Raw genomic sequence first — 25,021 nt, 5'->3', positions numbered from 1 at the left:
CGAGTGCACATATGGAGCCATAAAAATGTCCTTTTTGACTTCACATATTCTTTGTTGGAGGAACGCGGCCCTTAACTCTGGAGTATTACCTTTCTCTGTCATGTGATGAGGGCAAAGGAATCCAAACTTATCACCTTTGCCTGATGTAATGCACAAATGATGAAGATACCTACAACAATGCAATTATATTAGTTTACTAAACTTGATGATTAAGTTTACTTACAATAATGCAATTATATTAAAGAAAAATATACTTATATCATAAATAGTTCAATGTGTGGTTTGGTAAGCTGATTATTCGATAGAAGTCGAACCAAATCTTCTCATTCAATTGTCATTATCATGTCTTTCTTACCCATAACCTCCAGATCTATTTCTAAACTCTTGAATTCGAATGATAAATCATACGCCATTAAGATCATTCCCTAATGTGGAGTCAACAAGGGTTGTGGAAGCTTTGGGGGATTCGACGAGGAAAGCTTCTACATAATAAAAAAGCAAGAAATAGTTAATAAAAAACATATATTAGGAAGTTGCTACATAATAAAAATTCATAAAATTACGTACCACAGTTTGAACTAGATTCACAAGTCTCTTGAGCCATAGGATAAAATTGCCAACAACTTCAACCACAGTCTTCACCTCATCAGTAGGGAATGGAACCAAAGCATCTGGCACTTTTAAATCTGCAACCACCACTCTTACTTCATTATCTTGAATTTGCTTGTGGTGGATAGTTGACGCCAAGCTGTAGATGCTACCAAGAGCAACCAAGCGTTTATTAGGATCTTCTAGAAATATCTCACATGGTTCACCAATGTTGTCACCAGAAGGACCCTCTGACACACACTCAAGAACATTATTGTACTATGAAATGCAAGAGACATATGAACTGGTTCAACAGTTGTCTCCTGTCGTGAGCTCATCATGCTCATCATCTCCTCCTTCATTTGCTCTTTCATTTGTAAAAGCCAATATGCAAATAAAGCTTCAAACTCATCTTTAGTCTGCTGCTTCATAGTGGATATCAATGTATCAAGCTCTTCTCTAGTCACTACACCTCTTGAATTGGGAAGTGCAAGTGCTCTAAAGTAGTCCTTAATGCCCACACCATATCCAACGCCCCTCACACGACTCGGATGCTCTGGCTTGCTTGTAGCAACTGTTAAGATATCATTTCTGCCCTCTGAAATGAAGCTTCCTTGGGCTTGTTGCTCTTTAAGAGCATCCTATAATATAAAAATAATAATATTAATTAATAATATATACAATTATATAGAAATTTAAAAGGATAAGGAATAATAATTTTACTTACAATCCTCTCAGTAATCTCCTAGGCTGTCTCACTTATATAGCCTCCATTCTTGTACTGATGTCCATATCTCCATTTCTCCTCTCAAGAGACAGGTGATGGTGGAGAAAGGAGTATGGAAGGATTAGACTTGGTTTCTTCTTCTCTCTTCTTCTGTTTCTCTGCCATCAGTATATCATCAACTCTAGCATAACCTCCACGAGACAGGGTGTGGGGGCATTGATTCTGCCGAGCAATTTCTCACCCTTTAGCTCATTTTTCCTGTTAATAAATTGAATTTTAGATTTTATAATTGAAGTAAATCTAAATAAAACTTAAATAAATTAAAAATCAACAAACCAAAGCCTTTTCAAAAGTTTGAATCTTGACAAATCCTTCCCAAGTATCTTCATCAAGGAACTAGTATGTATCAAGAGGATTAGGACGAGCCTGACCCTCTGGCACCTCGATAAAGATATATCTTCTAGCAAAATCAGTCTTAAAATTTCTCCAACGTGTTCTATAGTAAGAAATCAACTTGTGTTGACAATCTTGATTAGATGGAATATCGTATGTGAGCTACAATGAAGACATAAGATAATAATCAATAATTGCCTAATAATATATAACCATAAAAAAATTTTAATTTTTAATTATTTACCTGAATACTTTCCCAAATATATTCCTTCACACGTTCTGGCACATCAGGCCAATCCTCAAACACAATAGGAGGCTTGATACGCGATAGAAGGCTAAGAAAACTAACAAACTTGACTTTATGTGGCCCTATCGAATTCCATCTCTAGTCAAATTGAATTGGTAACCTACGCCCAGTACTCCTACTTAAAGTCAGATCTCTCAATCGTGTGCCACGTCTCCCCCTCCTCACAGACTGGCTCTGACTCGGCTCATCACTAGGGGTGCCTTGATTCGGCTCCCTACTAGGACCAATGTCACTAATTGATTGGCTTGTAGTGAGCTGGCTCTGAGTGTCATCACCTTGATTCTCCATATTCCTATTAATTCAAATAAATGAAATTAATTAAAAAATAATCAAAGATAAGATAATTAAGAAAAACAATCTCATAACATAAATTTAATTGAACTAAATTAACATACTTTAATTTCAAAACTAAACTCATATAGGGATATTCTCCCATATCCCTTCATGGTGATCACTTCTTATGGCATGTTCATCATCTACTTCATTTACCACATCCAAAATTGGTAGCCCATTTGAGAAGTTAAGAGTTTCATAGATATCAAAATTTGATTCATGATCGTCATTACTATCAATCATCTTTTTTCCTTTAAGTGCTATTGACCAATTTTTATTTGTTGGATCCGTGACATGGAAAACTTATTTAGCTTGGTTTGCCATAATAAATGACTCATCTCTAAAAGTTAGCTTTTTAAGATCAACCATTGTAAATCTAAACTTATCATCACGAATACTATTGACGTCGACCCACTTGCATTTAAAAACAGGAATTCTAAATTTTGTATAATCAACCTCCTAAATCTCTTCAATAATCCCAAAGTAAGTTCTGGATATTAGTTTAGGTTTCTTATCTTTTGAACTAGAGAAGTGTACGGCTTCAGCCATTATCATAACTCCACTATTTTGCACCGTACTCTTCTTATCTAAGGACTTTATATAAAAGGAATACCCATTAATATCATAGGCACTCCAACATATAACATCAAAGTTAGGACCTCTAACTAACCATTTAATTGTTTCAGAAACACCACTTTCATTCAAAATTTTCTACTTGAACCAATTCATAAAAGTCCTATTATGCTCTTTCAACAACTTTTGTTTTGTCATTCTTATTCGATAATTTTTTGCCTTTAAAAGTTCTTTATGAGAAGATATGTAATCTTTAACTTCATCAATATTATTTAAGATATATAAATGTACTTCTTGTAATTCATCATGATTCATGCTCTTTACTGATACTCCACGTGTGCCTTAACCATATTGCCTTTTCTCATAACGAGATTTAGGAATTCCAATTGGTTCTATACTTGACAAGTAATCAGAACAAAACTCCATAGCTTCTTCAGCAACATATTTCTCAACTATCGATGCTTCAGGTCGAAATGGATTTCTGACATACCCTTTTAGTATTTTCATGTATCTCTCAACTGGGTACATCTATCGCAAATAAATAGCGCCACACAATTTTACCTCCCTTACTAGATGCACTATTAAGTGAACTATAATGTTAAAAAAAATATAAGAAGAAAGTGCATCACAAGTTGGCACAAGATAGTACAAGCTTCTTGTTCTAACTCTTCCAGTTTATGGGGATCAATAACTTTACTGTATATAGCATTGAAAAAGAAACAAAGTCTAGTTATTGTAAGTCTTAAATCTTCTTTCAATATGCCTCGAATAGCCAAAGATAATAGCTATTGTATTAAGACATGGCAATCATGAGATTTTAAGCCTACCAGTTTCAACTCTTTCACAGATACAAGCTTCATAATATTTGAAGAATACCCCGCAGGAAATTTGATTCCATGTAAATACTCACAAAAACTTGTTTTCTCATATTTGCACAATGTATGAGAGGTTGGGGGATAATAAGTTCGTTTACCTTCTGGTCTTGGGTGTAAGTCTTCCCGTATTCCCATTTCTTTCAAATCCAATCTTGTATTCACACCATCCTTAATCTTACATGGTATGTTCAGAAGTGTTCCAATAATACTATCACACACGTTTTTCTCCACGTGCATAACATCAATACAATGCCTTACTTAAGATTGTGCCAATATGGGAGGTCAAAAAAGATAGATCTTTTTTTCCATATGCTTTTTACACCAGAATTCTTTTTAGTCTTACTGAAGACAATATTAATGTTTTTCACACATTCATATACTTGATCCCCAGTCAAAGCATCTAGAGCATCATTGTGTTCTTGGTGACCATGAAAAGCTTTCTTCAATCTACGATATGGGTGATCTCATTTAAGAAACCTCCGATGGTCAAGGTAGACTGTCTTCCTTCCATGTTGAAGTTGATGGTAGTTTGTACTTTCTTCATAAATTAGACAAGCTTTATGACCTTTCATGCTATAACCAGAAAAATTTCCATATGTAGGAAAATCATTTATAGTACAAAAGATCATAGCACGTAATTTAAAATTCTCCTTCTGATTTGCATCAAACACTTCCACACCTACCTCCCACAATACTTTCAAATCTTCAATCAAAGGTCTTAGGTAAATATCAATATCATTTCTCAGTTGTTTTGGTCTCAAAATCAACATGGATAGCATCATGTACATCCTTTTCATACACAACCTAGGTGATAGATTGTAAATCACCAAAAGAATAGGCCATGAGCTATGTATACTGTTAAGACTACCATAAGGATTCATTCCATCGGTAGAAAGTCCAAGCCTCAAGTTCCTTGACTCATTGCCAAATTCGGGAAACAATTGATCAATTTTCTTCCATTGAGGAGAATCAGCTGGATGTCGAAGCTTTCCATCAGATATCCTCTCATTTGCATGCCACATCGAGTTCTTTACATCATTAATATTTGCAACAAACGCTTGAACCTTGGTATAACTGGAAGATACCATAAGACCTTTATAGGAGCCCCCTTCTCTTTGTATCATGGTACCTCACATTTCGGACACTTCTCCTCCACTTCAAGCTCTTTTCTGTACAACACACAATCATTAGGACATGCGTGTATTTTTTTTATACTTCATACCCATTGGACACTAGATCTTCTTGGCATTATAACAATATTTGGTAGTGCATTGCCTTTCAAAAATTATTTAAAGTAACTCTAACAACCATGTGAAACTTTGGTCACTCCACCTAGCTCTTGCCTTTAAGGTAACTAGTTTTAACACCCTATATAACAAACTAAAATCAGTGCACCCTGGGTATAGAGGCTTCTCTGTGTCAGTGCACAAGTTATCATACATATGTGCTCGTTCAAAAGCCTCTTCCCCAACATCATGGATCATGTCCTCTAACCGATCTTCATTCATTTCTACTTCATCATCAAAATTATCAACTCCCACACATTGAGATGTGTTACTATAATTTTTCAATCATTCACCATGCCAAATCCATATTATATAATTTTTGCAAATCCTATCACAAACTAAGTGCTCTCTTATTTCGGCAACACCTAGTCTCCTCTCATTCAAACAATTAACACAAGGACAATAGAACCTTTTACTATTGTCAACAGTATTTTTCTTAGCAAATTCTAAAAATTCTTTAACCCCATTATCATACTCATCACTCGTTTGTCTAACATTCATCCAACTACGATCTATGTGTCACCTCCTAAAGAATATAACTAATGTTATTACCTTCAAACTATTTCAAAAAACTAAGTTCCTAATTAAATTAAGATTTGAAAAATTTTTGGCAGAGTCTCCCCTAAAAATTGGATCTCCCAAGACTTCTAAAAAAATTTACAAGAGAAAATTAACAATTTTAAACCAAATAAATGATCACATGTAACAACCTGAGGCCTTATGAAGCCACTAATAGCACTCCCAACAACAATTAATATCATTAAAAACTAAATTCAAGCATTATAAAATTTAAAAATTCATATTCAACACATATCTGGGTGGCGGCAACTGCAGCAATGGCTCAACACTAAGAGAGTAAGGAAGGGAGAAGGAGTGGTGGTAGGGCAGAGACACTGAGGAGGGGGGCAAGAGGGAGGGAGAGGGGGAGGGGGTGGTGAGGGAGGGTTTGGGGGAGGGGGCAATGGGACGAGGGGGATGGGGAGGGGGCAGGCAAGGGGACGAGGGGAGGGGGCGACCGAGAGAGGGGGAGGGGGCTGGGTGGATGAGGGAAAAGGGTGCCATCGAGGGAGTGGAGACGAGGGGGAGGGCGCGAGAGGGAGGAGAACTGAATAGAGGAAGGAGAGAAGGAATTTAAAAAACACTTTTTACACCGGGTGGCCAGTCACCCGATGTAAAAAGTATCAAATAATTCAATATAATTATAAAAATGCCATTGCCTTTATTTTTTACATCGTTTTCCTTCCACCGATGTAAAAAGTACCCCGTAAATTTTATATTTTGTACTAATGTATTGTTCTTGACAATACCAGTATTCTTAAATTTCTACTTGTACTAATATCAATAATGATGCTCTTATTTGTTCCAAAACTCATGAGCTTTAAATCAAACTTGTTTTTCATTCCTTTTACTTTATGTGAGTTGTGTTAGTCTTTTTACTCATCTAGAAAAATTCTCAACACATCCTTGGGTTGAATCAAACACGTCTTGACTATTAACCTCTTCTTTCTACTTGTATTGCATTTGATTCTACTAGGATTCATTACCTACCTTTGTCAAAGCAGTGCCAATAAATGTATATAGTAATAATTTCTTACTTGCCGTGAGCGCAAAACTCCACCAAAAAACTTTGTGCCATTGCCATACTTTCAAAGAAATCTAGCAGAAGAAAGAGAGGACAAGTCTAATAGCTAATTAAATGCGTTTAACAAATTATTTATCAACTCCAACTATAAATAGGCATATTTATAAAGACGGATGCAGAAGAGTTATTGCACAAACTTACACATTCAATTTTCAACCAACTTTCTATTATTTCATTCATTGTATTTGATCTTCATTAATTATTAATCCAATCATAGCAAGAAGTTATTAACAGTAGTTGTTTATTTTTAAATATACTTTGTTTATCCCTATTTCTTATAGTTAAAATAGAGCACTTAAGCTTGGAGAGCTTAAAAGGGGTATATATTACCTTTATAAGGGAGAGCGATTCAGATGTGAAATTTGAGATTGCGCTGTGATAACTAAGAGCATGAATTAATCTTTATAGAGTAAAGTGAAGAAAATCTCAAGTATAACTTAGGGATTACATGTAAGCTCAAATGATGAAATTGAATCAGGATAAATTCTAGTGCAAGCTTCTCTCTCTCACTCTCAGAATATTTGACATTGTTCATAACTTATCTCCTCGTGTTATGCATTATTTGTCAAAAAAAAAAGCCCAATTCACATTCTCTCTTAGGCAATTTTACAAAGGCTTTATCATACAAGCAAAGTATTTAATTTTAATTCTAAATTTTCAGATTTATTTCACTCAAGTGCCTTATTTGATTGTAGCTTAAAATTTTATATTACTATATATATTTAATAATGTTAGTTACAAGAAAAATTTAAAATTGAATAAAATAATCTGTAATTATATTTTATCCCATTAGTATGAAAAAGATAAAAGCATGAATTATTTTAGTCTTTTAATTTTATAAAGTGCTTTTTTATTCATTTAATCATGCAATAACCCAACAATTTGAATAAAAATAAAATTTATTACAATTATCTATTTTGGTTGAATTTTATTCAATTCTAGAAGACACACCTTCAAAACGGAACGTTAGCGCAGTGGAAATGGTGCTGACATTCACCCATTAGGTCTTGTGTTCGAATCCTAGAACGGCGAGAAAGGGGCTTTTTCTTTGTCTTTTTCCTGAATTTAATCTTTACAGTGAAATTACCATTGTGCCATTGACACAATCAGATGTTTTTTTCTTTCCGTTTCTTGCGCTCAGGTATCGTCTAGACGTTTCTCCATTATCTGACTTTCGATCTCTTCACCGTTCATTTCTGCCGCTGTCGCCGACGTGGGTGGGCACTGTTGCTGTTTCATAGAACTCGGCCCTTTCTTCCCTCCTCTGTTTCACGCCATCGGAGGTTGCCATCAACTTTGCCTTCTGCCCCCTCATTTTGTTGCCGTTGAATGTCCCCCTTTCCCTTCCTCCTCCTTCTTCTTCTTGTACTTCTTCTTCTTCAAGTTGATACTTGCTGCTGAGAGGCGGAGGAGCTGAAACATTTCCCTCTGTTTCTTTCCGTTTCCTGTGTCTTTGATTGGGATGAGAGTTCATGTTCTTTGTCCTGCCTCTTCGTACATTCGAAACCTCCTCCTTCCTGCTTCTATCATCGTTGAGATAAGAATTTGGAGTCTCTTCTCCATTGCTGTTTCCATGTGTGTTTAGTGGCTGAAGAATGGAATTTTATTTCCTTACTTAGTTGCTGTTTGTGATTTTTGTTAGAGGGGATTTGAGTAAAAATGAAATTTGAAGTTTAACAAAGCATTCCACCAAGTGGAGATGAATATGGATGTGGTTTGGTTTTTCCTTTGAGCTTAGAACGGAATTTTTTGTGCGTAAAGGATAGGATTTGAGAATCCTAACTGAACTAAATATTGTTATTGGAATTATTTTTTTTTATAATAATAGTATAGTATTGAGGAGAAAGAAGCTTGATATTGGCTTGAAATTTGATGCATGTAAAATGCTTGGTAGGAAGAACTTTAGTGTATGGTGGACAATAAATGTGATAATTGTATTGTTGATTATTAAATTGTTATGGGAGGTAATTATTTTCCATAAGGGAAGTTGAAATTTGAATTAAAGAATTTTAAAGAGAATATTTCTATTGGTAACTTAAGTACAAAAGTATATCTTGATCTCATATATATATATATATATATATATAGAATAATTGATTTACCATTTTAGGTATGCTGGAGTTAAGATTTATCTTTTTTATTTTGAGTTTATTTAAACTATAGATTTTGAATTGTAAATTGTGCATGCGCATATATCTTTGAATAGAATTTAGATATATGTGCTTGAGAATAAAATTTAAGAATTTAATTGATTACAGTGTTATTAATATTGGTATAGAAGTTATTAAATTTGAATAAATGTCAATAAATTTTCTTTTCATTGATTAGGGGGTTTAGAGGAAAAAAAATTTGATTAAAGCTCCAAAGGGTAAATTTTAAGTTTCGAGAACAGTGCAAGTAAGTGAATAGCGTCCTAACTGATTTATTAATAAAAATTTTTTCAAAAAAAATCTTTTACATAGATCATTTATCAACAATTACATTACGTATTTAATACTTTATTAATTAAATTATTTTTATCTTGAGAAATTGTAAAGAAATGTTGAAGGATATTTGAATTATGGCGCGAGTATGTGTTTTTTCCTTATGAAGGATGTTTTCAACATTGATGAGGTTATTTTATTAACTCTGGTTAATTTTGAGTCACTCAATAATGTCAAACATGAACATTAGTTACAAAATTTTATTTTGGCAAGTTTTTAATGCCCAAAATATACATACAAGTTTGACTTTGAGAATGGAAGTTATATTTTTACAGTGATAATTTTCTCACATTTTTGAAAATGAATTCGAAGGGAATTTTATACAGACAACTGGTTGCTAACAGTAGTCTCGTTAGCCTTAGCACGCCATGGTCAATGATTAGCTAGTTTGTTTTTGTGACCTCTATTCTCATATTTATTATTTATAGGTCTCATATTCTCGTTTGTTTTTATGGCTTCAAGTCACGTTTGGTTAGCATTACCCTTGTGGACTGTGTATCCACATTTGTTTCATAGTTCATGCTGCGTTTGGTTACTTATTCTTGTAGATTATATGTCTATGTTTGTGAATTATTCTAATAAATCTCTAAAAATATTAATTTTTAATTAGTTGGTGATTTCATATTTAATGGTGTTTTTTTCAATTTGTAAATATTGTTATCCTTTTCTATTATTTATTCATTTTGATTTATCAAGATCAAATATTAGATGTTGCTTTATCATTATAGATTTATAGTTTCTTGATAGTGACGTTTCATAGAACTTTTATTCCAAGTGTATAAATTTATTTATATTGAATTGCTTTTTTATTTAATTTATGCAACTATTGTATTGTATTCATTTTAATTATGTAAAATGTTATGATTAGGACGTTATTCACTTATAAGTACTTTTATTTGGTCTCAGATAGTATAGCTAATATGGTACCCCTGCTGACCTTTGACGGGTTTATTATTGAATTGACTGAAAGATTAGTTATGAAAATATCTTCCTTTTTATATAAATTCTAGAAATCTATGAAGTATATTTTGGAGATTATTAAGAGTGCTTCACATTGACTATAGTTAGAGTACTAAGTTTCTTTGGTTACATTGTCTATCTGTTGTTAAAGAACAGAGCTTTGCATTGCTAGCGATGTACAATGTAAAATTCTATTATAGATATTCTAGGAGCTCTTACTTTTACATGAGGTGTTGTTAAAATTTCTATAAAAAGTTTGAAATTTTAATGTATGTGAAAAGTAAAATTAAATACATATAATCATGCTGAAAATGTGTCAAATATATTAATTCAGAACTTTTTTTAATCGAGGCTCTAAGAATGTATGTTTATGTATATATTCGGTGTCAATCATATCTAATTTTGGGACATGACAAATCCTAACACTTAGTTTCATCAACAAAAAATTCATACATTAAACTTTTAAATATTGACATATTATATTTTTAAAAAAAATAGCAAAAATTAGCACAAAAAATAATTATTTAAAACTAATAGTATTAGTATTAAAGAATTGAAAATATATTTTATAAAATTAAGAGGTTAAAGTAACATATTATATAAAATTAGAGTATCAAAGCTATACTTAATTTTTTTTAAATAGGCTATGTACTAGGAGAGATGAAAAAATAATGAAAATTCACCTTTTCAGCACCCTTCATTCATGGCTCCATCTTCCTTCCTTTCTCTTGCATAGTGTTTCCTCCTTTTCTAGGCCAGCTGTTGCCTTCTCTTTCTCCTCTGGTATGTTTTGACTATATACATATACATATATATATATATATATATATATATTATAAGTAGCTAATTGTTGATATTAAAAAAAGGGAAAAGTATGTATATGTATCATGAAATAAACTTGTTCACAACTAAGTCCCACAAAATTTAGAAACTATAGTCAGGTCTTTAAGATCTGAGTATAATTTAAAATTGGGCTGCAAAGACAATAATACTCATATAAAACATACATTATATCAATCAAATAATTAATTTATAATTACTTTATTAGTAATTTACAATTACAATTTTAACTTTTTACATAGTAAGTTTACATAGTTAACAGTTAAATAATCATGTATTACTAATAAAGTTTAACATTAATTGTTTACAACTACGTCATCAGTAATTTTTGGCTATAATTTTAGCTTTTTACAACTGTAATTTTACATATTCAATAGTTAAATTGATCAGTTTAATTATTGGATATGTAAAATTACAGTTATGAAAAGTTAAAATCATAGATATAAATTACTAATGAAATAATTGTAAATTATTTGATTGATGTAATGTGTATATGTTTAATAGGGGCATTATTAACTTTTTACCTAAATTTTAAATTACATCCAAATCCCAAGGGACCTAATTGTGGTTCTAAATTTCATGAAATTTATTGGTAAATAAGTCAATTTCATGAGATCTATATATAATTTTTCTAAAAAAAATCATATTCCAGATGATAAATATAGTCATTATCCATTATGTCAATCTATTTATAGGTGGCAAAACATGAGGATGGGAGTTGAGGCCAAACTCTGATGTAAGTACTCTCAAGTCCCAATATTTAAGTAGTAAAACAAGTATCCAATTATTGATATTAAATCCATAATCATTTGAGAGCGAACATGATTAAGCGCAACCTATATTGATCACAAACTTTAGTTCACTTCCCCTGTCAACATATGTATTGCAAAATTGTTTATAATTCAATTAGTGGAAGCCCTGACTAAGAAACATGCCAATAAAATATCAACGAATGTTCAAAGATCACTAAAATACCTTGACGATGACTTGGGAGGCTCACTAAATGTTCAAAACGAATGTGACAAGAAACCTCTTCAACAATTCGTGGGACAACATCAATTTCTTCCCTGCTCAATTTACAAGTATCCATTAATATGCACAAAGTAAACAAGTCAAGATTTGAATACAGTGTTCCTTTTCATTTACAATAATATTCCTAGTTCTGATTTAAAAAAAGTAGAGGCATACCCTTTTTCTAAGCTCCAACCAAGCATGTGAGCTGCTTCAGACAAAGCCAACTCCCACTTCTCTAACTTTTCCATGTTATCCTTTAATCTGTCTTCATGCTTGGCCATTACTAATTTAAAACTTCCTGTTTGTTGTCTTATTGTTGAAGGGTCTATATTGTAGAAAACGGGCAAAACCAATTTGCTTTTCGTTTTCATACAATCAAGGATCATCACAAGTGCGTCAAGACAACATGCAGAATATGCATAGAATTCAGAAAATACAATAATTGAAATCCTAGACTCTTCAATTGCCCTGAGTGCAGTTGGGCCCAAATCTTCCCTCCATCCAAAACTCCCAACATATTTGAAAGCATTAATATTGCTCTCATGCAAAGCATCATATAGATTGTCCACGAAAATGTTTGAATCACTGCAGACTTCTTTAAAACTCAGGATCAATACATCATGTCTCAGTCCTTGCGCAAAAGAAGATGATATAAGTTTACAAACAAACACAATCCATACAATCATGTAATTTATGGATATGCATCTTTAGCGAATCAAATAAATTGCATGGAAACTTACTAGCCAATAGTCAATGCTTCAGTTATCATTACTAATTAATGTATTTGCTAAGCCAATAATGAAGAATCTTAAACTACCATATTAGTGATAGAATATTGGATAATGGATAGTTAGAATAATTAAGGTTAATTTAATATATTTGGATTATCCATTAAGAATATTTGAAAGAGGATATTTATCTATTAGTATTAAAATTTTGTTGCTTTATTTTATCATTATCTACGATTTATTTATCATTTCAAATAAAATAAGGTATCTAGATTAACTTGATATATACATTATTGTTATCTTTTGATTTTAGATAGATTACGATTTGAGTTTGAATTAAATTTAGATTTTTTTATTCTTTTATTATTTTAGATCTCTATAAATAGAACTAGGGTTAATTTTTTATTTGTATTTAGCTTTTTGTAGAATTTCTGAGAGTTTTTGCTTCCTCTCCTTTTTCTCTCTCTCTTCTCCTTTCTCCTTCTCCCTTTCCCCTTCCCTTCCCTCTCCCCATTTTACATCAATTGGCATCAGGGCTAGGTTCCATTTCTCTTCCCTATGTTACTCTTCTTATTTAAAATCCATAAAATACCTAGACCTTTCTTGAAACTACAGATCATCACAAATAATATTCAAGGGGAAATTTTTAAATTTATATTCATAATTTATTATGTTTTATTTCCATGACTACTCATGCAAGGAGTGCCAAAATTATTATTGCACCCCACCTAGATGTGTTTGACACCCACAATATCATGAAGGTTACTAGTAAAAAAAACATCAAAGATCTACACAATTATATCACAAGGTCTAGTATGAACAGTAGATGCTTGAGGATGAGAGATTTGATGCTACACTAGAAAGGCGAATAGTTGAATTTAAACATCATGGGGATAAATCCGACATTGAATTGGAATGTTAACTCCAACAAGGTGCACATCTAACTAAAATTAAATATAAAGAAGATTTTGTAACATATTACAAAATTACTTAGTCAACAAAATCTAGCTAGTAAGAAAATAGAGGTTGAAACTCATGCATTAGAATCAGAGGAGTCTAATCTAACTCTTATAGAACCTAATCATGAGAGTGATTTGATCACTCCAACACTTTTTAGAAGCTCCAGCAAAAGCTCCTTGACTTACTATACAAGTGGCACCTTTTGTAACATCCTAATTTTTACTTAGAAATTTAATTATGAAATTATGTTAATTCAAGGATCATTGATGATATGTAAATAATTAGGCACATGATTATGATTAAAACTAGGCTTAGGATCATGTATGACGGTTAATTGCAAAAATAGATATTGGGCCTAACAAATTGGGCTTAAGTGAGGCTGGTGCCTTTGTGCCATGAGTCGTGATGATGATCACAAACTATAATTTATTTTGGGCCATGAAACAAAATGCAAAAGGAGTGGTACTGAGGGGTTTTGGTGTGATTTTGAAGGCCCTCTACTAAGATTTGCTAAAGGCATCAATCCTACACATTTTATGGGCTCTAAATCATTAAGGTAACCCACTTAATCTTTCTCTTACCCTCTAATCCTCCTCTTGATCTAATTTAAGTTAGGAAAAAATGTGAGGGTTCATGATAAATTAAGGTTCTAGCTAAGGGTACAAACGTAAGGTTGTTTTGAGGTTATATGAGTGTTGTTTAGGCAGTTTTGATTATGTTTATGGTTATAGGATGCTTAAATCTGAAGCTCGATGAGATTTAATTAATGACAGTGTTAATTAATGGTTTAAAGGTTAAATAAGTAATGTTTAAGTTTAGTGATGATGAGAATGATTAAGTTTGATGATTAAAGTGTATGAGAGTGTACTGTGTCATGAGATTAAATAACCTAACCCTAAGGTTAGGTAATGATTAGTGATTAATCAAAATTATTAATTATGTTTAGCATTGTAATATATGTAGATTGTGGTATTGAAAATGTTGGTGGTGAGAATTCACTTATGGGGAAATTTGATTGCAAGGAATAAAGGTAACCTCTACTTTTATATTGTGGTATATGTTGTGTAATTAGTTGTGTGTGTTTTATTGAAAATAATTGTTGTTTGGAAAAGGCATGCTTGGAAATGTATAATTATTGGTTGGAAAAATGTACTACTAATGGAATCAAAATTCTATATGATTATGTTCAGTATGAAGCTATCATGTTTGGAAGCATGTTTAATTGTTTGAAAATTTTATTTGTTGAAAAAATTTTATATGCATAACTTGTTTGGGGTTTGGGATGGAAAGTGGGAGGTTATTGTGCAGAAATGAAGTTATTAACACATGATACGCCCTCAATTAGACGCAATAAGTAGCTTGTTATAGCTTGTGCTAGTTTTATGATCTTAGGTGAAAGGAGGAGATAAAGTTGATGGTCATCCATTCTTGTTTATTTTGTTTGGATTTGTTTTGAATAATTGTTTGAAAATTGTTTTGCATGCTTCATTTAGCAATCACGTGATTAATTGCATGGTATGTATTATGGTATATTAGTATCGATTACTAGGACCTTTATGGCTCATTTCTTGTTATTAACATTTTTAGAAGAAAAAGTTCTGCCAAAGAAACATTAGAGGCTTAGGTTGGTGTATGGGACATTTAACCTTCTTTTGTTGGCCTCACTTTGTTAGTTATGTAAAAGCCAACCTAAGAGCATAGTTTTGTATATTGAGCATATGACTCCATACTTTTGATTAAACTTGTATAAGTTAACTATGGGACTTGTTTTTGACTCTCATGGTCTCATTTGTCATGATTAAAGTATGATTTGGATATGAGAATGCTCTATGACAAATTATGCCAATTATTTGATATTATTATGTTGAGGTTGTAACCCATCGATAAATTTAAATTGTATGATCAATGTTGAGTTGTAAAACATTGTTTGAAATATTTTTAATGTGGTCAAGTTGTTCACACATGGCATTGGCTTTGGTGTTGGTTTTTGTGAATAAAATTCTCATATAAAGAATCTTTGTGCCAAACCAAAGTCATTTAGCTAGATTTTGTGACAAGCTTTATGTAAACACTTAAGTCACTTAATTTGAATATTTGTAAAGGAAGTTATACTCGCTTGAAAATTGTTGCTATTCATTATATCAAAAATTTCTTAACACATTGTGGTGTTGGTTACAGCCAACATTGCTTTGGCCTTGGCATGGATGACTCTTTGTCATCCGTCATAGCAAAAAAAGAATTTTTTGAAAAAGAAATAAGTCAAAAAGGGCTTTTTCTATATATTTTGCGTCATTTGCCATAGGTAACACACAATAGGTCGAACCATGGCAAACGATGCAAAAATTACAAAAATTCCCCTTTTGATTTATTTCTTTTTAGAAAAGCTCTTTTTGACTATTTTACCCCTTTTAGAACTTTGTTTAGACAATTTAGCCTTTAAAAACCTTGCTTCAACATTATTTGAGTTTTAATTCAATACTTTGAATTTGAAAATTTTATTTTATATGGGTTCCCATTTGGTAAACCACTTTGATTAGAAATTTTTTGTTACCATTTGGTATAATTTTATTATATTAGGAAACTTCCTAAATTACCACGGTAGGTCTATTTTGTAATGTTTAATCTTTTATACTATAGTAGCTCTCTTTTTTTACCATGGCAACTGACCTGAAATTAATTTTTATTTTTGAAAACCCATTTCTACCATGGTGATACTTTTCTAAGTTGGTTTGACTCTTAATTACTATGGTAGACTCCTTTCTACCATAGTATGGTTTTAAAATAATGATATCTTTGTCTTTTCTACCATGGTAGGGTGAAATACTTTTGACTCTTTCTATTAGGATAGTTACTTTTTTGCAAAGGTAAGTGTTTTGGAAGTTGAGTTTTGTCTAATTATTATTTTTATTAGGGAAAAATCAATTTGTAAATTTGGAGTGTTACACCTTCCCAAGTGGTGGCCAGCCAAAACCAACTTCATCTCGCTATAAATTCACCTAATCTAAAAGTTGTACTTACTAAAAATGTCCTATCACTTAATGGAAAGTTTCAACAGTATCTTATCTATTAGAAAGCTTTTCCAAAGATTCAAAATAATCAATTCCACATGATGCAATATATCATTATCTCAATTGTTGGAAAGGATTTCTAAATTAACATATCTACTAAAATTTTATCCTACCCATCCCTCCTCAATTCATGCATCAACATTAATTTGTCAAGAGATGAGTTCTTCAAGCAGGGGAGAAATGATGAAATATGGGATAATGAATAATTAGAATAATTAAAGTTAATTTAACATATTTGAGTTATTCATTAGGGATATTTGAATAAAGAATTTTATATTAATATTAGGATTTCTTGTTTTATTTTACCATTTTCTAGGATTTATTTATTATGTCAAATAAAATAAGATATTCAGACTAACTAGATACTTTATCCTTATCTTTTAATTTTAGATATATTATGATCCAAGTTTGAATTAGATTTAGATTTATTATTTTGTTGTTCTTTCATTATTTTAGAGCTTTACAAATAGAGTTAGAGTTCTTCATTTATATTCATCTTTTTGATAAATATTGAATAGAGTTTTCAAGAGTTTTAGCCTTTCTTTTCCTTTTCTTCTCTCTCTTCACTCGTTTCTCTTTCTCCCTTTTTCCCCTCCTCTCACCATTTACATCAATTAGTATTGGCATTTTTTGCTGCATTATTGATTGACTTGAACGAAAATTTAAAGATATAACTTAATCTTAAACTACAATATTTGCAAGTTAATAATGTGTTAAACTATAACAGACATAAACCAAGGAAACAGATATTGCCAGAGATTACTTGTGTAGAAAATTAAACAACCCACAATTTACTAGTAACTAAATAATAATTTGCAATTGATTTAAATATAAGAACCTTTAGCCTTTGATTGAAATTTTGAAATATTTAAATCTTGTATTATTATTAAATTATTATATTGATCCTTATCTTATTCATATCAAGTCCATAATTATTTGAGATGCTAACTTAAAAGGACTTAAACTTTAATAGGGTTTATCAGGAATTTGGATCCTCTACATATCCTCTCTCAAAGTAGGGCATTAAATCAAAGTATGTTTTAATATGAGAAAGAATATGAATGTTTACACAAAAAGAGGATGGAGGAAAAAATACCACGATGATCCATTGTGTTCCCAATTAACTCCATTGATTTTGTTAAATGTTCTAAATGAAGGCGACGAGAAACATCTTCAACAATGCGTGGGATAACATTATCCAGCTTTCGCCTACTCAATTGCAAGCATTCATCAAGAAGCACAAAGTAAATGAGTCAAAATTTGAATATAATAAAATGAGTTAAGAATGAAATTATGTAGTTATGTTTTTGAAAAACTCATAACAAACACTAAAAAAAAAATATTTCTTGGTTTCAAAGAAAGAATTCATAAAGACTTACCCTTTTCCTAAGTTCCAACCAAGCAAGTGAGCTACCTCAGACAAAGCCAACTTCCACCTTTGTACCTTTTTTATGTCATTCTTTAAATATTCTGCATGCTCAAACATTGCTAATCCAAATCTTCCTGATTGATGTCTTACTTCTGAAGGGTCTACTTCGTAGAAAATTGGGAAAACCAATTTGCACTTTGTCTTCATACAATCCATGATTATAGCAAGCGCGTCAAGACACCATGTGAAATCAGCATAGGATGAAGAGAATACGATAATTGAAATCCTAGCATCCTCAATTGCTCTAGCCATAGTTGGGAGAATACCTTCGTCCTTCTTAAATTTAGCATTGAAAGCCCTAATGTTGTTCTCACACAGGGCATCATATAACTTGTTCTTGAAAAAGCGGGAACGATGATCACTGGCTTGAAAACTTAGAAATACATCATGTCTCCATCCTTGTGCAAAAGATGATATATTATTATAGCCATTAATTATTATTGCTAATTTTAACAGTAAAACTATGTATTTTACAAGCAACAAATTAGTAGGCCAATATGATCATATCAAAGCTTCATAATTTTATAACCAAGGTAAAAGTGTATAAACATGTAATAGGCATATAGCTATGGTAAAGCATAAACTAATATGGACAAGAATAAATATACCTGGTTGCAAATTTTTCTCAAACTTAATGCCTTGTTCAGCTATGTTAGTTCCTAAATGAATTTGCGTATAACGACTATTATCTTTGATGGAAATTTCCACACAATTGCGGCCATTCCACTTGAATGATTGGGAAAGTTCAAGTTTAGCTTTGCTAATAATGCTGAATAGATCGAATATATATAAATGATTAACTTTTAATGTTGAGAACCACTGATCAGAAAGAACTTTTTGGCTAACACCATCAATCCTCACAGAGATATAAGGGTTGGTGTTGTTTATGGGTCTTTTTGCATTCATGTTATGGAAGCATTGAAACCTTCTTGGCTTGATTATCAAAATCCATATTAGAATCATTGAGAACTTTTCACAAATTGATAATGATAGAGGGGAATCGCTAACTTTGTTGAGCACTAACTCTTCTGGGAACTCTTTTTGTGGCAAAACATAGTTTAATTTTCCTTGTTTGGTGAAGACTGCCTGCCATACATTACAAAAATAATGATAAATGATACACAAGTAAAAAATATATATCATAATTGAAGAAACAAATAGAGACCTGATCCAATACTCTGCCTTTAGAAATCATAGTCAATGATTTGCAATTTATGGCACTAAATCTTTCTAGGTTTGGCGGCATCCCTAAAATATATCGAATATGCTCGCAATTATCCAGGTTAAGACTTTTCATTTTGCAACATTCTTCGATGCATGCAGGAAGAGTTGTGAATTCTCCATAACTTAGGTCTAATTGTATCAAATTTGGGAAGTAAGAAAGACACAGAGCAAGAGAGTCAGCACACAAATTGCAATTTGAAAAATAAAAATATTCCATTTTTGAAGACTCATTTCTTTCATCTATGCTCACTTCTTCTTCATCTGTCTTCAAATATCTCATCTCATGACAAAGACTTGTGCAAAGTGACCAAAGGTTTGGCAAAATGAAAATGCTAGCAGGTAGTTGCTTAAGCTGATGACACTCCTCCATGTTTAAAATTTCAAGCCCAACAAGTTTACAAATTGAAGATGGCAATTCTACGATGGCTGTCCTATCCAAATCAAGTGTTCTCATCTTTGTCATCTTCACTAATATTTCTGGGAAATATTGTAGATTTGAACATCCTAATAGGTTGAGATGTTCAAGAGACGCCATATTAAGCCCAGGTGGTAAAACCTTCAAGTTTTTGCATCGCATAGCACTTAATTTTTTGAGTTTACTTAAACTTCCAACAGAATCATGAATTTCAGTTAAGCTTGTACAATCATCAAGACACAACTCTGTTAAATTAGAAGCTCTTGATAAGTTTGGTATTTGTTGTAAGAACTTACAACTTTTAAAATCCATGTGTCTTAAACTCTCGAACTTCTGCAAAGCATTAGCAAACAATTATATTTAAAAATTACAAAAAAGAAACAAAGGCATTCTAATCAACCATTCTTACCATATCAAATGAGTGGAGCAATTCAACATAACTTGAGGACAAGTCCATATAGACAAGTTCCATTGGACAAAAATCAAGCGGTAAAAATCTAAAGGGGTACTTCTTCCACTCCAACCACCTTAAACTATTTGGGAGATATGCGAGGCCTTTAGAAAAACTTGCATTCTTTATCACAAGAATTTTGAGTTTCTTCATCTTCACGAATGCCTCTCCACTCCACTGTACTTCTTTGCCTTGAGGCAAGTCTAAAACTATGGCCTCAACTTTATTAGTTCCCTTTTAGAATGAAAAGCACACAATACATTTCAAACTTTGGAAATACATCAATAATGATTAAAGTTTTGAAAGAAATTAAAAATTCATGTTGTTGGTCTTACCGTGTCATGTTGTAAGACTTGAAGAATGTCTTTATAGAACCATAACCTGCTACGTTCACCAGGTTCATCTTGTGATTCTCGACGAACAATCTCTTTACCCATATCTTCTATCAAGTCATGCATTATCACACAATCTCCTTCAATCTTTATGAGGGATTTATCAATGAGTACTTTGATGGCATATTCTGGTTGGATTTCACGAAGGCATAGCAACCTACACTTAACATCACCCAATTTCTCACCATTAAAGAAACAAGCCAAGTCAAGGAAAACTTTTTTTTCAAACTCTCCTAAAGCATCATAGCTTAATTGGATGACTTCTAAAACTCTTTCATGTGGTATTGCTTTAAACTGATCCAAGGCAAGACTCCATTGATAGACTCCTTTACCACATAAATTAGAGCCAATAACTTCTAAAGCTAATGGGAAGCCACAAGAATAAAGTATTGCTCGATTGGAAACCTCTATGAAGTCAGACTCCACATTCTCTTTTTTAAAGGCATGCCAACTAAGCAGTTGAAGAGATTCCTCTTTATTTAATTTTCTAACTTCATAAATGCATTTAACATGAGTGTGACTTACTAACAATTGTTTATTCCTGGTTGTGATGACAAGTCTACTTCCTAAACCAAACCAATCACAGCTCCCAGCAAGTGCTTCTAATTGTACCAATTCATCAACATCATCAAGAATCAAAAGAATTTTTTTCCGACTAAGCCTACGTTTTATTATTGGTATTCCTTCATGAAAATCACCCAGTTTAAGATCCTTCTCCATGGCTAATTTATAGAGTAATGTCTCTTGAAGATGTGGCAAACCATTTGGCATTTGGAACTCTTTTCTCACATTAGAAAGAAAGCATAAGCCTTCAAAATGATGAGCTATTGAATTATACAAGGCTCTTGCAATTGTTGATTTACCTATTCCACCAGCCCCCCAGATCCCTACCATTTTAGTTTCCTTGGTAGACCAAAGTTCTAAAAGTGAGATCACTTCTTTCATGCGAGGCACAAGTCCAATTGGATAACGACTAATGTGTAAGAGATCATGATTAATCCTAGTAGAGACTTCACCAATGATCTTTGTGATACATTCGTGTTCTTTTGAAATCCTGAACAATTCATAAAAAATTCACCTTAGTCCAATAACAAATTATGATACTCTAATCTGATGAAAGAAAAAACTCTACCAGCTTCCCTTTTCCTACTAATAGAACAAGTTTTGTTCCTCATTTTCAATGATTAAACAGTAAATAAGTGTTGTGAAATTATTAGAAGTTCTCGATACTATAATTTCAAACACAAACCCAATTATTAGAAAAGTTAATTTTATCTAACAAGTGATAAATATATATGTAAGTATGATTACGTATAGATTTCTCTAGATTTCTCTAATTAATTGAATAGAACCTCTACATGTTGTGGTAAGAGTATAGGGCATGCGCAATTACTATTTCTATTATCAAAAAAGCACATTTTGCAAGGGCTATGTATGTATATTGTAAATGTGAAAATAATGGAACCAAACTGGCCAAGTCTTGATTATAATCTTGGATTTATAGTCTAGATGATATACAACTCAAGAGAGAGAACTCTCACTTTAAGAAAATACTCAAATTCAATTCTTCTATGATTAAATACAAGGAGTAAGGCCTTATTTATAATAATTCCAAGGGCCAAATGTCAAACAATAACATTAAAACTAAATAGGGGTTACACAATTTATGAAGATTATGAGAATTCATGAGGAGTTATGTAATTAATGAAAGAGTTATTAGAATTCATGGAGAGGTTATGGAGAGGCATTGAATTAAGTTTCTTGAATTCCATGGGATTTTTTAGTTTCATTCTCCTTAAGTTGGACGTGACTCACCCTCGAGTCAAATTTAGCATTATTATCAACATATGGAGATAGATCAACAACATTAAAGGTTGCAGAAATGCCATATGTACTAGGCAATTAAACTTTATATGCCTTATTATGGATCTTTTGCACAAATCTTGAATTGCCCATGAGCTCTACGTGACAACATGGCACTTGGTCGTTTAGAGAAGTGTTCATTCCTTAACTGAATCCAAGCCAAATATCCCACCATGTGTAAGCATGGTTCTTAAGCTTGATTGCAACAATTTTAACTTTTTGCTCCTTGAAAATCTCCTTATATTCAAATAATCATTCGATAGTGTGAAACCAAAATACGAACTTATTTGGTTGAAATTTCCCCTCAAATTTAGGACTTTCCACCTTGATGTTGTTAGAACAGAATTGTTGCCTTTGGTGCTTACGGTTGCTACTAGAAGAAGAATTGCTGGCGTCAAAGTCCCTTTGTCTATCTATTCTTTGGTTATTCAGTAGGGCTTGTTGAACTTCAACAATACCCTCTAATTCCTGAATTTGATGTCTCAGATCTTCAATCTCAACTTTATATGCATACTTCCATCTCTTAAAGGCAAATTGGACTAATAAGCAATGCTAGGAATCTTGGAGTAGAAAAAATAAATACTGCAATAAAGTACGAGCAGAATGGTAGTTTTAGAAAATTCTATAGTAGGAGTGCAATTCAAAAAATTCAAGGGCAAACTTGTAAATTTTGTAAAAGATTAGGGTTAGAAATGAAATTTTGGAAAATTCAAGGCTAATATGCAATTTCCACAAAGTGTAGCGGTCAAAGTGAAATTTTATAAAGCTAAGGGGTCAGTTGTAATTTCAGGAAATATTTGCTGACTAGACTATTGACATGGCAGGAATGATGGTGTCAGAATATGGTTGGTTGATGTGTTGCTAATTGGACACCTCAATGATGACGTGGCAATGATGAATACTAGATGCTGACAGGCACACAAGGACATGTGGCAGCTTATGAACGGATGACGTGTTGAAGTATGGCATGTGGCATATGACGTGGTCGTCTTCAACCTCCTATAGGCATGTGGCTTTTGGTGACAGCTGAACATGTTGGCGACATCGATTTGGTTAAAAAATGCCTGAAAGTTGGTGTTTCAAAAATGACAATGACCAGTACTCCTACTGTATACTTTGAAATCGTCAAACTTAACTAATTTTTCAAGTGTCCTCTGTCTCTGGGAACCTACTGTGATATTAAATCGGTATAGAACTCAAGACATAGAAATCTTTCTTTAAGAAAATATTCAAATTCAATTCTTCAATGATGAAATATAAGGAGTGAGGCCTTATTTATACTCATTCCTAGGGCCAAATTTCAAACAGCAACATTAAAACTAAATAGGGGTTATACAATTTATGAAGCTCATGAGAATTCATGAAGAGTTATGTAACTAATGAAAGAGCCACAGAATTCGGGAAGAGGTTATGGAGAGGCATGGAATTAACTTTCTAGAATTCCATGGAATTTTTTCGTTTCATTGGATAGATTGTTCTATATATGATAGTAATATTGTAATTAACCATGCATAAATTTTCCGTCTTATTAGATGCATGTCCTAGTTAAAATAATACCCAGAAGTTTTTTTTAAAAAAAAAGTAAACAAGAAAATGAGAGAAAAATATACTTGGGTTTGAGATGACAGCCTTTCAAGTTAGCAGCTTGGAACAAAGCCAATCTCCATTTTTTCACCTTCTCGTGATTGTCTTTGAATCGTCTCTCTAGTCTCGCCAATGCTTTTGCATAGCTTCCTCTTGGACGTCGAAGCTCCGATGGATCCACATAATAAAAGATTGGATATATCAGCCGACCTTCCTCCTTGTGGCACTCTAGAATCTTTGCAAGTTCTTCCAAGCAAAAGCTCGAGTTAGCAAAGTTTTTGGAGAAAACTATGATTGCTACTCTGGATTCTCGGATGGCTTGGAAAAGTGCAGGTGTGATTTCTTCTCCAGTTCTGATGCCTTCATCATCAATAAAGGCATGAATTCCTCTTTGGCGCAGAGCTTCGCGGAGATTGCCAATGAAACCTAAGCGAGTATCTTCGCCGTGAAAGCTGAGGAAGACGTCAAAAGTCCATTTGTAAGTGATGGAAGAAGATCCTGCTTGTTGTGTCATGATAATCTAATCATCAGACGCGCAGAGCTGAATGAAAATTAAATGGCAAAAGCGCAGAGCACAGTAAGAAGATCAAATCCCACTGGAATGAAATCTTAGGGAGCTGAGCGCATGATATTAGAGGAATTCTTAGAGATCAAGAAAATGGCGGAAGCCTTGAATAAAGCGAGAAGAGGTCTCCCAAGACTGTAAAGAAAATAAGTAGGCAGTTGGGAAACGTGAATTTTATCTTTTTTAAATTTATTAATTGCAATATAAATTTGAATTTTTTTTATTTAAATATAAACAAAATTAATTTTTTTAAATACATAATACCTTAATCACTTTACATTAATTTCGAGACTAGGAAAGAAGAAAATGTGAACCTGGGAC

At 32.5% G+C, this 25,021-nt stretch overlaps 1 protein-coding gene across 1 annotated transcript; it reads right to left on the bottom strand.

The window, feature by feature from the left end:
• Positions 1-8,175: 8,175 nt before the first annotated feature.
• Positions 8,176-24,818, bottom strand: LOC129289024 (TMV resistance protein N-like). Its single transcript, XM_054925855.1, has 11 exons — positions 24,162-24,818; positions 20,632-21,742; positions 20,255-20,530; positions 19,372-20,178; positions 18,815-19,292; positions 18,157-18,604; positions 17,874-17,986; positions 12,196-12,652; positions 11,983-12,074; positions 10,851-10,961; positions 8,176-8,312 (listed from the first exon to the last, which is right to left on the bottom strand). Exons 1-10 carry the CDS (start codon positions 24,647-24,649, stop codon positions 10,918-10,920), a joined length of 4,314 nt encoding a protein of 1,437 aa, XP_054781830.1. The 5' UTR covers positions 24,650-24,818; the 3' UTR covers positions 8,176-8,312; positions 10,851-10,917.
• Positions 24,819-25,021: the final 203 nt, after the last annotated feature.

Source organism: Prosopis cineraria, unplaced genomic scaffold (assembly GCF_029017545.1).
Source record: "Prosopis cineraria cultivar Desert tree isolate PC_DT_omini unplaced genomic scaffold, ASM2901754v1 PC1, whole genome shotgun sequence".
In the NCBI taxonomy this organism is placed as follows: Eukaryota; Viridiplantae; Streptophyta; class Magnoliopsida; order Fabales; family Fabaceae; genus Prosopis; species Prosopis cineraria.
Note: the sequence above shows the minus strand (reverse complement) of the source record. Positions and strands in the feature narration are given on the sequence as shown.

What these genes read in the sequence shown, in the direction of transcription:
- LOC129289024 (XM_054925855.1), bottom strand. Translation starts at nt 24,649, where the DNA reads ATGACACAACAAGCAGGATCTTCTTCCATCACTTACAAATGGACTTTT. An exon ending in TGCTCCACTCATTTGATATG is followed by an intron (nt 20,179 to 20,254) that starts GTAAGAATGGTT and finishes AATGCTTTGCAG; the next exon opens with AAGTTCGAGAGTTTAAGACA. An exon ending in AAGGCAGAGTATTGGATCAG is followed by an intron (nt 19,293 to 19,371) that starts GTCTCTATTTGT and finishes AATGTATGGCAG; the next exon opens with GCAGTCTTCACCAAACAAGG.